This window comes from Gallus gallus, chromosome Z (genome assembly GCF_016699485.2).
Source record: "Gallus gallus isolate bGalGal1 chromosome Z, bGalGal1.mat.broiler.GRCg7b, whole genome shotgun sequence".
NCBI classification, from domain to species: domain Eukaryota; kingdom Metazoa; phylum Chordata; class Aves; order Galliformes; family Phasianidae; genus Gallus; species Gallus gallus.
Genome location: NC_052572.1, coordinates 51,949,550 through 51,964,768, shown reverse-complemented (window position 1 = coordinate 51,964,768; position 15,219 = coordinate 51,949,550). Strand labels below are relative to the sequence as shown.

At 42.9% G+C, this 15,219-nt stretch overlaps 1 protein-coding gene across 6 annotated transcripts in view; it reads right to left on the bottom strand.

Annotated features, from left to right (window-relative positions):
- Positions 1 to 13,063, bottom strand: part of CHD1 (chromodomain helicase DNA binding protein 1Z) — a 49,407-nt gene extending 36,344 nt beyond the window's left edge. For 3 of the 6 annotated variants that reach the window (XM_046905242.1, XM_046905241.1, XM_046905244.1), the window contains exons 1-2: positions 12,027 to 12,348; positions 10,126 to 10,323 (exon numbers count right to left, since the gene is read on the bottom strand). In XM_046905242.1, coding sequence (XP_046761198.1) covers positions 10,126 to 10,178 — 53 coding nt within the window. In that variant the 5' untranslated portion in view covers positions 10,179 to 10,323; positions 12,027 to 12,348. Of the gene's footprint in view, positions 1 to 10,125; positions 10,324 to 11,147; positions 12,349 to 12,951 lie in introns of those variants that run through there. The other 3 variants (XM_046905239.1, XM_046905240.1, NM_204941.2) reach the window with 3 other exon arrangements.
- Positions 13,064 to 15,219: the final 2,156 nt, after the last annotated feature.

The following is a 15,219-nucleotide window of genomic DNA, read 5'->3' as shown; positions in this document are numbered from 1 at the left end:
AATGGCTGTTCAGATCTATCAAACTTCTTATATATACCCCTTATCAGTAAGTATAGTCTACAAAGACCAGTCCAACTAAAATACAAATGACTTCTTTTTCCATTTTTATAGATCAGCATTTCCCTACCTTCCCCTCCTCTCCTTTTTTTTTTTTTTTTTAAGGAGCGCAGATTATCTTATTTTCCTAATGTAACGACAGAAGATTTAGATTAGATATTAGGATAAAATTTTTCACTCAGAGAGCAGTGAGGCCCTGGCACAGCTGCCCAGAGAAGCTGTGGTGCCCTATCCCTGGAGGTGCTCAAGGCCAGTTTCAATGGGCAGCCTGAGCTGGGGGGTGGCAGTCCTGCCCATTGCAAGGGGGTTGGGTGGGCTCTGAGGTTCTTTCCAACCCAAACCATTCTGTGATTCAGTGATCAGAAAACAACACTTCTCAGCACAGCTAAGTGCTCTATGGATGGTAGAATTAAGCCCTAACTACAAATAAAGAGAAATGAAAGAAAAAGAGAAAGGAGAAACCTTGAAACACAAGTGAATATCATACAGATGAGTGCATGATGAAAAGCCACCAAAAACGTGTAGGTCCTACATTATCTTAGAGGAGAGAAAAGAAAATAAAACCTCCATGCAGAGTAAAGTGTGCTCACAGTTGTCACATGGACAGAAATAATGAGGTAGATTACTAAATCTAAGAAAAATGGGAAACTTTTAGCCAAAAAGATGATAATTATGTTAGCTTTTCATATAGTAGTAATGCTATAGGTTCGAGTGCATATGAAGACAAGTGCAATCAAAACTATGTAACTCTATTTTAAGGTAGCATGGATGAAACTAATACTGGAACAAGACATCTTGGGCCAAACAACTTGCCTATAGCTTCCTCATGAGAGAAGCGCTGAGCTCTGCTCTCTGTGACAGCAACAGGGCCTAAGGGAACTGCATGGAGCTGTGTCAGGGGAAGGGCACTTGGGGGTCAGGGAAAGGGTCTGCGCCAGATGGTGGTGGGCATGGCTCTGAGCTGCTGGAGCTTAAGGAGTGTTTGGACACAGCTCTCAGACACAGGGTTTGGATTTTTGGGTGGAGCTGTGTGGAGCCAGGAGGCAGGCAAAATAATCCTTACAGGTGCCTTCTCATTCGGGATATTCTGTGATTCTGTGACTGTTCTTAATAGCTATATGTTATGTGCTTTATAATGTACATGATAGCACAGCAGAGCATGCAAATTCATTTAGAAATGAATATACATACACTGTAAGTGTTTGCTCAAAAATCTTTATTGATAGCTGTGTAAAAAGAAAATGTTTGGAAACCACTGCACTACAAGATTTAAAAGAAAGATTTAAAAATTAAAAAAAAAAAAAAGACAACCCCAAAAGAGAGAGAGACATCCTTTTCTCTCTAACACAGACACTTCAAGCAAGCCTTAAATATGAACATAAATCTATAATCTCTTCCATGGGATTACCTATGACCCTCTAGTACATCAGCAGTAATTCAGACTATCTCTCAGTACACTAGACAGTAACCCTAAGAGGAAAGACGGAACTATTTACGAAAAGGTGCACAAGTTTAAGCACATTCATGCATTACAGAAGAAAAGTTACATCTACCACCTCCTCACCAGTAAGGAGGCAACTCAAGAGGGAATTTTTAAACTTTCTCTTTAGAAGTTCCTACTGTTGGTCTGAATTTTAGCAGTTTTCAAACCATTTGAACAATGGCACATGCAGTAGTATGAGCTAATGTACCTTGAAGATACCATCTCAGTGAGGGTTATATAGGGTAAGTTTTGCTGATATCTCTACTGCTGCCCAGCAGAGCACGCTCTCAGTGCCAGCAGCAGCAACAGATTCAGCTTTTACAAATACCCTATCAACCTAAAGCACTGACAAAGCACCAGAACAAGCAAACAGGTATTTCTTGTTGCAGTATGGTATCAGTAAAAATATACGTGTGTGTAAATCAGTACAAAACCTATACTAATTTCAAAACAAGGGGTTTCTTTCTTGGTAGTTTTTAATTTCAATACAAACTCATTCAACATTGTATTGTGACTGCAATTGCTTTTTCAAGTGCCTAAATGCTGTATGGTCTAATGCCTCCTGCACTTTGTCTGCAGAAAGCATCAGTAAATTTAGAAAGCTTGTATGCCAGAGGTTTTAAAAAAATAGCTGCTTGACTTCTTGAGGCTTATGGGAAAAGATATACTGGATACAAGAGTTTCATTCAGATTCTTAGTAGTTCAGATGTAATTTTCTTGATTCACTGGAATGGTTGCAGTTATAGCTGTCCTAACAGTAAAAAACAAACACAATTGACTTGAGAGAAGTTTACATGCTTTTGAGAATCTGAAGACGAGCAATCTTTCACTCCAACATTTATCAGCAAAACTGGTTTAATCTTTCTTGAAGTGAAAAAAGGGCATACAATCTAACATAAAAACATGTTTACTTCCTGTAAATCGTCACTGCAAGTTACCATTGCCAGCCAGTTGTGAGAAGCATTTCTCTCTCTTCACTCTAAAATTTGACTTTTGAATTAGATGCTCCATTAAAAAAAAAAAAAGAGAGAGAAAGAAACCTGAATAAGAGCAAGACAGTTTATTTGCACTGAAGAATCAGAATCTATGTTCAGTTTTAATGTAAGGATGTTAAAATATAAATTCAGGGAGGCAGCACCTGCAAGGCAGTCATGACAACATTGTCCCTTTCTTTTCCACCTTTGTGGGCTTCTTCAATTTTCCTTGCATTTCTTGAGGCATAGTCTACAAGCAATTCTTTCTACCTGAAGAGCTTGAAATATTATCTGATGTAGTCAAGCTATGGTCCACATTTTTTCTAAGTTTTCCAAAAACAAGTAATGCCCTTTAGAGCAAAGTAACACTGCTGACCTCCACACAATTAATCAAGTAAACCGAGATGCTGGTATCAAATCTCAAGGTACAGGACACAAGGAACATTAAAACTAAAATATCTCCTCAATCAAGGACTCAGGATACTGTCATAATGACCTGCTACATGCTCACTAATACTGTTACATAAATAACATCACAGGAACAATCCTGGTCCTCTGCTCAGAGTTCCCCATACCTCAAAGGAATGGCAACATGCTCTCTCTCTTACCCTTTCTTCTTCCCTTACAGCCTAGGGTCACTGCTTTTGAGTAACATGCTTCCACTGGAAACAGCTCAGCAAAAGGTAAAAGAGACTACACTCACTATGATGTGGGCAGCTGAAGTAGCATGAAAGAGGTTCTGGACAGAACATACCCACATCTGTACCCCTTTTCCTCCGACTTAGAAAAAAGTCTGACTGAAATTTGAAAACAGAGGGAAATCTCCACTATCTTCAGGTACCTAGCACAAATTAGGACACTGCTGTCTTTTTCCAGCTTTCTGAACACATTCAAGATAAAAACTCTCTGCAGGAAAATCCAAAGCCAAAGCCCAACTTCTTTCAGCAATTCTGGAAGAAAGACCATACATCTTACATTATATAGACAGAGGCAGCGCAGAAGGCTTAAATTAACTGTTTACCTGTGTTTGTCAATTTACATTAGCCCCCCCAACATATTTTGTCTTCCCTTTGCTTTGGGGTTTTGCACTGCTGACTTCTGAGCAACTCTATCCTGTAGTCTAACTAGCTTTTTTTCCTGTCTTCTTCACTGATGAAGAAGCTTCCACAACAACCAATGCTAACAATTATAAAAGCCATCAAAGCTACAATAGAACGTGTGGATGGAAAATAATAGGGCTAGACAAGTCAAGTTACAGTACAGAGGTTCTGCTAATATAATGTATGAAAAAAGACAATATTCATTAACTGTTGAAGAGCATGTGTGCTCTTCTAGGCACTTAACTCCATTACTCAAAACTGAATTTCTGCTTTTTTAAATCCCTTTTTTTGATAATATGCCTCATAAGTGTTCTTCTTTCCTTACTCCAAGTAAATTAAGTACCCAAAGTGAAGTAGGAGAGGGGCAACACTAAAATGGAAACAGCAGTAAGCAGTAAAAGGTATTCCCAAGCAGGAAATCAAACATTACATACACTGTATCTTGTTTTACTAAAACAAAAAAACCAAGAAAACCCCACAAAACAAAACAAAACACCACCAAATCTAAACAAAGATAGCAGTACATAGGGCTGCACAAAGCACTTACTAGACTACCACAGAGTTATGGAAATACGGATGCAAGTGTGATGAACAACACAGTGATGATACTCTCTTCAGTACTGCAGAAGTGAGACCACTTCTCTAGCACTGCCTTAGTTTCATCTGGGATGGAACTATTTTCTAGAGTGTCTGGAATGATGCTATGTTTTTCGTTCTAGGAGAAAAATAATGTTGATAACATACCAATGTTTATAGCTGCTGCTAAAGCAGTGCTGTGTAGAGCTAAGGCCATTCTCAGTGAAGGGCTCAAGAAACTGGGAGGAAACAGAATTAGGACACATGACTTAAGCTGGCTAAAGGAATATTCTATACCATATGACATCATGCAGAAGCAGGTTTGAAGGGGGTGGGAGTTCATCTCTCTCTTCCACTGCACAGGGGTCTAGCTGGACATTGGTCACAGGATGATAAGCAATTGCTCGTGCATGACTTGATCCTTTTCTTTTTCATTATCTCAGTAAGTGGTTTTGTTTCAACCTGTGAGTTTTACTTTTTTTTTTTCCCCCAGCTCCCTCCTTTGTCCCACTGGGAAGAAAACGCAAACAGCCACCTGCTGGGTTAAACCACAACAACCATGCAAACAAATCACGGCAAAGATGACAAAGTTAAATGACAGTAATAACCTGCAGCAGCAGGAATACAGTAGTATGCGCTAAAAATGAACATACTCTCAGGGTAAGATTTCTATGTGAAGAACTACAGTTTCACGCATATTGACAAATCAGGGTGAAGTTCAGAAAGACTGCTTTTCAGTATATACAGGCAAGAAGCCCCTCTCTTGCCCCTAATCCTTGAGTCAATGAATTGTATTTGTATAGTAACATATGTCAAATCTAATTTGGTATGGAAGTCTGACACAGCAGTATTTTACTTTCTAAAACAAACAAAAAAAGCCTAAACTCACACTGCTTCTGAGTACTCCCAATATATTTAAGAAAAATGTATCTTCTAACAAAGCATCTATTTCCAAACAACTTTGTAAGAAGGACAACACAGCTTAAAAGCACCCGAAGATATAATTTCTGTATTTGTTTCTACCCATTAATTTTTCAAATTCCCAGTAAGTACCTATCCAATGAAACTTCAGAATGCTTTGGGAAGATGACATCTGAAGAGACACATCACTGACAGTGAAAGAGACTAAAGGCAACTATTCTGTTACAGTCATTAGTTCCTTCAAGTCTTCAGTTTAACTTCACTCGCTTCCACCTTATAACAAGGTCTACCTGAAACAAACAGTAAAGAATGAAGTCTGCTAATTCATACAGGGCACTTGGAAGAGAAGCCAAAGGATGAAAAGCTATACAAGTCCTGTTGTGAAAGAGCTGCCTAAGATTTTAGACTCCTGCATCAGGTCTATGTTAGTAATGGACCCAACTGACTTTATCACTGTTGATCTAGAGTGTATTCACCAGGTTAAGTTACTGGAAGAATCTTCTGCTTTAAAAACACCAGAAAACAAAGTATCAACTTAAGCAAAATAAAATTTCACTACAAAAAACAAAAAGGTGAATTTCTACAAGGTCTTTGAAAAACAAATGTGATGACAGTGGACTGTTTTGTTTATTTTTGTTCCATAAAATTCAGAGGTTGAAGGAACGCAAACACTGATATGAAGCCCATTCAGGATGAGCAGAGGTAACACATACAAAATGACGAATGATTAGAACTTAATATTCACATTTAAGGTGGTTTTCTGTTTGCTAATTTGTTTTAAGGAAATGCTACTTAGAATTTATTTTAAAATAAAACAAAACAACAAGAACAAAAAAAACACCTCACAGGCAGGAGATACCAGTGGTACCCAAAGGCCTACTACTCTGCTGGGCACACAGACCATCCTTCTTCATGCAGCTAGTTCCAGCAGCAATACAATGATGTCTTTATCAGAAACTCCTTCCAAATCACTAACAAAAAAAAGTATTAAAAGCAACTTAATCCAAAAAAACACTTCTGATGCTCTGTCAATATCTGGCACATAAACTTATCTGTACCACAGTAACCGAATTCTTAAAGTTTCAGTGAAGAATTCAAAAAAATCTAAAATTTTGAAGCACTGAGAATAGTGGAGCGGAAGCAAGCACTTGCCACATGAAAGTAGACAAAGAGTGGGATGTGGAAGTTTTTTGCACATACTCTCTGGCTATCCACCCAAACTTTTCTTACTATTACCTATTAAACCTCTAATAAAAAGACGCTAGCAAGAGGAAATAGTTCTGCAAGCATGCTTGGAGAGTCTCTATTTCAGCTCCAACTTAGATTTCTTGAAAGTGAGAACCAATAGCAGTGGCTTTCAACTTATCTTCTCAACCTTCCAGGGAAATTATTAATTTCTATGGCAAACTGAAACCTGCTGATAAAGTCCTCTGTCTTAGATATCTTTCGTGGTTCATGCACGAAATGAATTAAACCCACAGAAGCTGCTATCTTTGGTTAACATCAGCTTTCAAGAGTATAAAGAATGGTAAAATTCTTTCGCCTAAGCAGCTGCTTTCAGCTTACAGGAAAAAGTACCCCACGTTCCATTCAGCCGCTTTCTAGATAAGCCGCGCTGAGCACATCCCTTTTTACCTACAAAGTAGGAAGGCCTTCACAAGTCCTCCATACCTTGTTCTTCAGGAAACATAGGAAGAGCAAAGAGATGGAAAATCAGATTTACTATTCAATTACCATCAGTGTTTCACTTTTGCAGTCCCTGTTCTACCTGGAGCTTGTCTTGCTGTTCAGGTATAACTGCCCTTCCTTGCTGATTAAGCTTTCTTATTACTAGCTAACTGGTATGCATTTACTCATAGTCAAGTCTGCAGTGTCAATGCTTTCAGGAACACAGCACAAAAAATGCACTGCCTGACTTCAAGGGCCAACTTCTCAGAGCACTGCTATTAAGTTTTTACGCCTACACTCACTTGTTATCCAGGTGAATAGTATCTGCTATATTTTACCTTGAGCTACTTAAATATCCCATAGTGACTTCAAGTGAATAAAAAGCTGGAGAGTAGACTCTACAGTAATTATCACACAGAAATCAGAACAGCAAGAAACAAGATTAGATGACAGTGTTTAGCTTAGTCTGTAACTTCCATCATGCTTGGTACTAGAATTGATTTATAGCTTCACAGGTTGCTAAAGTAGCAAGGAAAGACCAAGTAGTGCCAAAAAGGCATTCAACTGTGAAAACCAAGAGATGCACTTTTCTACCTGTAGTAAGCCACTGCTTCATGCTCAACACCTGCAACAAGGGAAATTTTTCTGCTCTTCTATCAGACAGAAGGATACAACAGTGAAAAGGAGAAGAGGACATAAGTCATTTCTTCCACCAACTTAACTGCTTGTTCTTCACAGCTAGTCACAGGGAGTAAAAGCTCCAATTCCCTACCACAGTGCTAACCAATGTACAAAGTTCAAGGCCTGTGAATGATCTTTTCAGCAGTAATCCCAATGCTGATGATTCTACAGTCCTTGCACACCCACTGCAAGACATGTTTCCTTAAAACAATGCCCGTGAGGCCTGTGTAATTTTGTAAATCCAGTTTTAACACACTGCCCCCCTTAACTTCCCTAAGTAACACTGGTGGCTACCCTAGTTCAGTGTATTTCATTGTGATCACAGCTGTCACTCCAGAATGACGGCCATGCAAGTTTACACCAGGCATCAAAAAGGGCAACTGGTCATACCATACTTGTGAAATGACATGATTTTAAACATATGCTTCAAACCAATGTTGCTGCTTGGACTTCCACTGTATTTACCTTCATCTCATCTACTCATAGTTGAAAGTTTAATCTACTTTTCAGTCTCTTCTCATTAGCAATTCTCAATTGCTTTCATAACTTGTTTTGCTTCTCTCCCCACTCTAGATAAGGATAATATGCTATCCACTGTAGTATTACCAATCTATTCTTCCATTTTGTAACATTCCATAACTCACACTTACGGGTTTAAAAGCTAAACACAGCAACAATTCCCTAGTTGCAGTTAGGTATTTGTCTACAGTTAGCTGCAGGTGGCTTAAGCAATTCCCCTTGTAGTAAAAAAACTAAAATTGTGGAGACTTATAATCAACAGAAAAACTCTACAAGACTAAACAAAGGGCAAGTCAACTTAAGGTAGTCCATAACCGGCAGTCCTTTTGCAATCATTATTTTAATAATGAAAGCAGGCTAGAAAAAAAAGGGTTCCATCACTTAAAACTGAAAGCTTTCAGTTTTTCTTTACAAAAACAGAGAGTCTGGTAATACACAGCCAACATGCAAAATAGGCTTTCCAATACCTGCCTGTGAAACAGGCTACAGGGTTAATGATTGTTACAAGCCTAGCAAAAAACAAACAAACAAAAAAACCAAAAAAAAACAGCTGTTAGCATTTTACATTTTTAAAAGCTTTAAGTTGCACTCACTGGCACTTTTAAGATAAAGAACAAACATTTCACAAATAATAATCAATTTTCAAGTACTATAAATCTTCCTGATACTTACTTTTAATAAAGTTGCTGGGAAGTTTTCCTGACGTTTAGCTGTTTTAGTATTATCATCTGTTACAGTTTTCAAATAACTTTAATACATTTAATACATTTTTGGGGGAAAAATTTGATACAAAGTAGTTTTCCTACTTTCTCTCTACCTGTTCATGTAATAAAAAAATTGCACACAAATTCAGAGTAGTCCCAGATGATCACTGAGGTCTTCTAGATGAGAAAACTAGACTTACTCACACTATTTTGTTTCTTCATCTTTCTCTTCTCATCTAACAATGTTTTCGTGATTTTTTGTTGTTGTTCTTTTCTTTTATGTGTGTGTGTGTGTGTGTGTGTGTGTGTGTTTTTCAAGGTAACCAAGAATATTTTGATATTTACTAGAAGAAACTCAAAATTCATCCACTAACTAGAATCCATTACTGATGTAAACTTATCAGTGTAATGGCCAGCCATTGATAACTGATCAGGCAATGGTATTCCTCTTTTATTTCTTCATTTGATGCAACAATTTACATCTCTCTCCCCTACTCAAATGGATGCTTCCATAAAGTCCATGGAACTCAGCATTCTTTTTGACCTCCAAGTTATGGAATTAACTAATGGGCTGCAATCAGAAAGAGGTGCAGAGTCAAACTGGTAAATTAACATCACGGTCACAGCCACCTCTTAGAAGAGAAGTCTAAACTTGTTTTATATTTGCAAAATTGCTTTAACTTCTTAAGTCTCCAGCACTGGTCACAATTTCAGATGTATTAGTTTTCCTACTGCAGGAGACTCCTGATGAATGTTCCAGAAAGAAAATTTTCAATTCCACCCCAACAAGTTTGCTGTCATCCTGTGTGGAGGAAGGAAGGTTTGAATTGGGGTCTTACAATCAAGTGAACACTGCACTGGCATTCAGTATTAGAGGACTGTGCTTTCATTGTTGCAGTTTATTCATTATATTTCATTTTTCCTTGTAATTGGAAAAAAAAAAAGCTGGTAAACTGCAGATCCATTTTGGAAAACAAACAGAAAGTTAACAGTTTCAATGATTACACTGCTTTAACAACACTGTGAAAAAGGAAGCCTCATAAAGTACTACAAGTCAAAAACTGAAATCAACAGCTCACTGCTCTCATTTTAAAGATGGCCTTGCACATCCCAGGCACTAGCTTTACTTTAACTTTCCAGTCCTATTTCAGCTTTTGACTTTTCAAACATTTTATTTCTTCAAAAGAGTAACACTGTTCTATTGGATGATGATGCAGTTTTAATATTATCTAAGCTTTATTATATAAGTTATCTGCATAATTGTTACAATTTTTAGCTGAAGCAATACGAACGTAACAGGCAGGTGAAGCCCCTATAAAAAAAGCACACCCAGTTTTCCTATCTACAGTTTGCTCACTAATCAGAGTGCTCTGGCACAAAGTTAAAATGTAAATCAATTTTAACAGACAAAATACGGAAAAGTATATGAAATGAGTGCTTACCTTGACTCTCCACTGCTGTTTCTTACACTTTCTTCATCACTGTGCCCATTCATTGTAAGTATTAAGAAGTTAAAAAGAAAGTCCACTCAGGTTACAAGGTGTAGGTCAAGAATCCCCTTTCTGGTACTCCGTATGTTTTCGAAGTAATGCGTTTGACTTGCTATTCTCTACAGATGGCCAAGATTTTTGCCCAAATACCTAAAATGATAAAGGAAAACACTGACAAAAATTGAAATTATGTTTCCAACTAAAAATACAACAGAAACAACTTGGCCTGTAACACTAACACTGAAAGCAGGCACCTATCACGTTTCATGTCCTCTTTTTAACTGAAAAACAACATTCTGTGTTACCCATTCATGGTTCCCACTCTTCTCAACGGGTCTTTTTATTTGCTGTACTTAAACAAAAAATAATAGAGAGAAATCAAACACGAAAAATGCAAACAAGTAAAGACCTGTGCAGTCTTTCGGCCAACTGCAGTCAGGTCCCTTTACACTCCTTTATGCAACTTTTCATTGACATTGCTGTAAAGATGGCAGTTCTACTAAACCACTAAATGCAGAACAGGAAACGTTATGGAAATGACCCTCACTTAGTATCATAGAGTGAGAAGAATGGTTTACTGTGCATGTGCACTGCACCTCGTGGTGTAACTTTTGCCATAGTTCTGACTTTGGGACAAACTAGCCATACATTTTGAAGAAAAACTAAACACATAGGCAAAGACTACAGACATTAACGCTCCACCAAGATCTGCAAAAACTAACACAGTGGAAGCATTTCCACACACACGCATGCTGTTTACATACAGACTGGGGCAGAAGCAGGAAGATGAAGACTGCCTCGTTTAAAAAAAAAAAAAAAAGAGTCCAAACTTAATCAAAACAACCCGATTATGCAGATGGAATGATCCTCATTTCATATGCAGGGGCACCTTACATTTGATCACTGCAGTATTAGATGCAGTCCACGCACCGCGAACCTAAACTTTTGCTCTCTAGGCACAAGCGCGAACTCACTCAGAGAAAGCAGCTCCTGGTACGTTTCCTGGTGTGAGAGCCCTCGGAGCTGCCGGCGGGCTCCCTGCCCCGAGGTGCTCTCCCTGCTGAACAGCGGCCCCGCTCTCCGCCCGTAGAGGAGATGGAGGGAGCAGTGCCGCTGCGGGATGGGAAATTCCCCACGCTCAGACCCCTCTCACTACTCGGGCCACTCAGGCCAGCAAACAAAGGCGATGACGGAGGGAAAATGAGCAGAAGGAGCCCTTTAACCCGCGAAAGGCCGCAAGGCGAGGCCGGCGCTCAGCGGCCGTTGCCTGAAGAGGCCGCGTTCCGCACCGCGCCCTGCGCGCGGAAAAACGCCCCGCGGGCCCCGAGCTCCGGACCCCGGGAAGCACGGCGAGCGGCCCCGCCGCCCGCCCGAGGCGACTCGCGCCGAGCCCCGCCGCCGCTCTCCCTCCGCCCGCCCCCAGGCGCTGCCGCGGGAGCCCGTCCGGAGCTGCCTCCCGCCCCCGGAGCCGGCGCTTGGCGGGCGGCGCGGCCTGCACAGGCGCTGCTCCCGGCCAAGGCTCCCTGGCAGCGTCTCTAAGACCGTCGCTGTCCTCCACGCTCGCTTCCCTCGGCGCCCCCCATGGCCGGAGGAGAGCCAAGGCCGCGCTCCGCTCCCCGCCGGCTCGGCACGGGCTCCCCCCGCAGGAGCCAGCGAGAGCGGCTCGACCCCGGCTGGCTGGCTGGCCGGCCGGCCGGCCGGCAGCCCCGGCCCTCTCCGTTTCCTCCCTCCTTGCGCGGAAAACAGCTCCGCGCCCCTTATCTAGCCCCCCCGCACACCCGATCCATCTCCGGGCGCCGCACAACTCCGGTCCGGCGCGTGGGAAAGAGGAGCCATGGCGGGCCGCCTCCTACCTGCGTGCGTCCGGCTCGGCGGGCCAGGCCTTCCCCGGCCCGAGCCTGCGTGCGCCGCGCGGTGCGCTTCGTGCCGCAGCCCGCGGTCGGGAGCTGCTCCCGCGGCCGCGGCGGGGCCTGGGCCGCCGCTCACTGCCGCCGGCTCCCGGCAACCCCACGCGGAACGCTCTCCCGCCGCCCTCGGCGGCTCCGAACAATGGGCCCCGAAGCGGGCAGGGAGGGGCGCGGAGAGAAGCAGGGTGGGCGCTGCGCCGCGCCGCTCCGCCGCCGCCGCTCAAGTCCTGCCGACCGCCGCCATCACGCCGCTCGGCCTCCCCCTCCCGCGGTCGGATGGAAACCCCGGGCGTGATGTCAGCCCTGCGCCCTGGGACCGAACGGGAGGAGGAGGAGGAGGAAGGCGGGGAGGAGGAGCCACGGCCGGGCCGCGCGGAGGGTGGCGAGGGCCAGCCGGGCCTCCTCCTCACGGCGCCGGGACCGGGGCAGCGCCTCCCCTACAGGCGGGCGGCGCGGGGGGCCGAGCCTGTTGGAGGGTGCTGGGCGCGGCCTGGCCCGGTGGGGCGCCATGAACCGAGCGGGCCGCGCCGCTGTGGTGCGCGGACTGTGTTTCGTGTTAGCGCTCGGTTTCCCCGTGTAAAATCGGAGCCCGTTTCTCGGTGTTCCCGAGCAGTTACAAGCGGTTCCGCGGCGTTCTGAGGAAGGTTTGTCTGGAGGCAGACCTTCCCCCATCCGCTCTGCTGTTCAAAGTGATTGATAAGTGAGCCGCGTGTTTGCGGTATGTCGTGTTCTTCGAAGTAAGTAAATAAATAAACGGCGGAAGTGGTGTGTCTGCAAGCGCTCCCAGGGCGGCAAAGGGAGGTATGAGGGGCTCCGCTACGGTAGCGCCGGTTCGCCGCCGAACACCGCGAGGAATGAGGAAGCAGCTCACCTTCCCTCTGCTCCTCACACCCACGCGCTCGTGCTCCGTCACACCTCCGGGGTTACAAACGGCGGAGACGCCGTAGCAGTCCTGGGCATTTCTTCTCCGCCTCGCAAAGGAAGTCGGGATTAGCGTGAGAACAGGGTTCACTCAGCAAGGAGGAGAGCTGTGAGGGTTCAGAGTGCTGGAACGGGCAGCCCAGGGAGGTTGTGCGGTCTCCTTCTCTGGAGATATTCGGAACTCACCTGGTCGCCTTCCTGTGCAACCTACTGTAGGGAACCTGCTTTAGCAGAGGGTTGGTTTAGATGCACTACAGAGGTCCCTTCCAGCCCGTACAGTTCTGTGATTACCTGAAGGGAGAGAGCTGTTGTGTGGACGTACCAGTGCACACTGGTTTTGGTAGCTGTCAAACCAACTCAAGCGCGAAGGGCTGTGTTGGCCAAGAGCCAACCTATGAGCTGCAGTCAGTCAGCTGGAGGCCTCGTGGTCTTGTGGCTTACCTTATGGTTGCCTTTCAAGGGTGAGAAAGCCAGGCGCCACGGTGCTCACAGGAAGGTGGGCAACCAGTGCTCTAGCTGCATGACTGGGGTCTCCTGGAGCTGCCCCTCCATCTCACCATGGGGGGCTGTGAATCCACAGTGTGTATCTCACAGCTCTGAGAACAGCAGAGGCCGGGTGAGGCATATTCACCAGCCCAGCTTTCAAGCAGCATAGAAAAGTACCCCAAAATCTCAGGGGTGAAAGGTAGAGAATTTTTTTTCCCCCTGAAGTTAGAAGATGCAACAGGAATTGCTCAGACCAGAACAATCTTCAAAGTGCACAAACAGGCTCTATCAGACTGTTTCATATCTAAGTCAGTTTAAGGGACTTTCTTTGATTGTTACAGACAAGGGTGCTGCAAGATCAGAGGGTTGAAGTTTAAACTGAAAGTTTCACCACTTTGCTAGGAACGTTTACATCTTTACCATAGTCTGGTGCTGTTGGACAGTCTACTATAAGCAGTCATTTTCCTTCTAGGAGTTCAACGTCAGTGATTTCCACATTCTAATTAACAATGTTAAACTTGCCTACTTTGTAATGAGGATCTATCTAGCTTGCTTGTGTAGTTCTATAACTTAATCAGAACTTTCTGCTTCTTGTTTCTAACAAACAAACCAACCTGTGTCTTGACTAACTCTGATTTAGTGAGGTTAGACAATGCCAGAACTATGGGAGGTCTTTCTCTACATCCCTATGAAAGGTGGATTTCTCTTTCACCTCAGTATTTGTTTATAATGCACCTTTAGAATCACAGAATCATAGAATTGCTCAGTTTAGAAAAGACCTTAAGGATCATCGAGTCCAACCATAATTTAACCAAACTACCCTAACAACCCTCCTTTAGTCAACTCCTTGCCCAGGTGGCATAATAAAATACACATGGCATTTCTATTTTAGCAGCACTTCACACCATAAATAATACTGACTTCTGTTAAACGTATCTACTAGTCTGGGTCAAGAAACAAATAAATCTGACACACTGTATTCTAAGAACAGTTGGATGAAACTTTTTGTTACAACGAGAGATATCACCTGTGGGAAAAAAGCTATTTTTTTTCTCCTTCCTTCCCCCATCCCCCCCTCCTCCCTTCATACCCTTCTTCCTTCCCTCCCCCCTTCCTTCCCTCCTTCCTTCCTTCCTTCCTTCCTTCCTTCCTTTCTTTCTTCCTTTTTTTTCCCAACGAAGTGCAAAGAAATTTTTCTTTTTTCAACTTAAAGTAGTGACACCTTGAATTCTGTGTCCAGCAGTTATTCATGGCATAAGATATACACAGGAAATATCCTTACCATTTAACTGGGCACTCAGTTACATATTGATTTCCATCCTTTTTCTTATCTGCTTTCTAAATGACATCACTTCTCTACTTAGGGCTTCAATTTTTCTCCTTGCATTCTTCAACTAATTCTAAAACATTCCCTAAGAAGCTCAAAAACCACAATCTAAATAAAATAAAATATTTTATTTCTCACTAGAGCTTACCTGCAGCCAGTATAGCCTAGTTTGCCTGCTTTGTGCTTGTTTTGGATCCCTACTGTTATTTCACTTCATTTTGTATTCTCCTTTCTGTATTTAAAATATTTACTGAGAAACTAACTATTGATAACAATTTATGTACATAAACCAACCATCATCCTGTCTCTTAAATCCTGCATCTTTCCTGCCTTCTCCTTCCCACACACAAAACACTTTCTCAGTTACCTCCCATCTACCAGAAATGGGTATGTTAGGAAAAACAA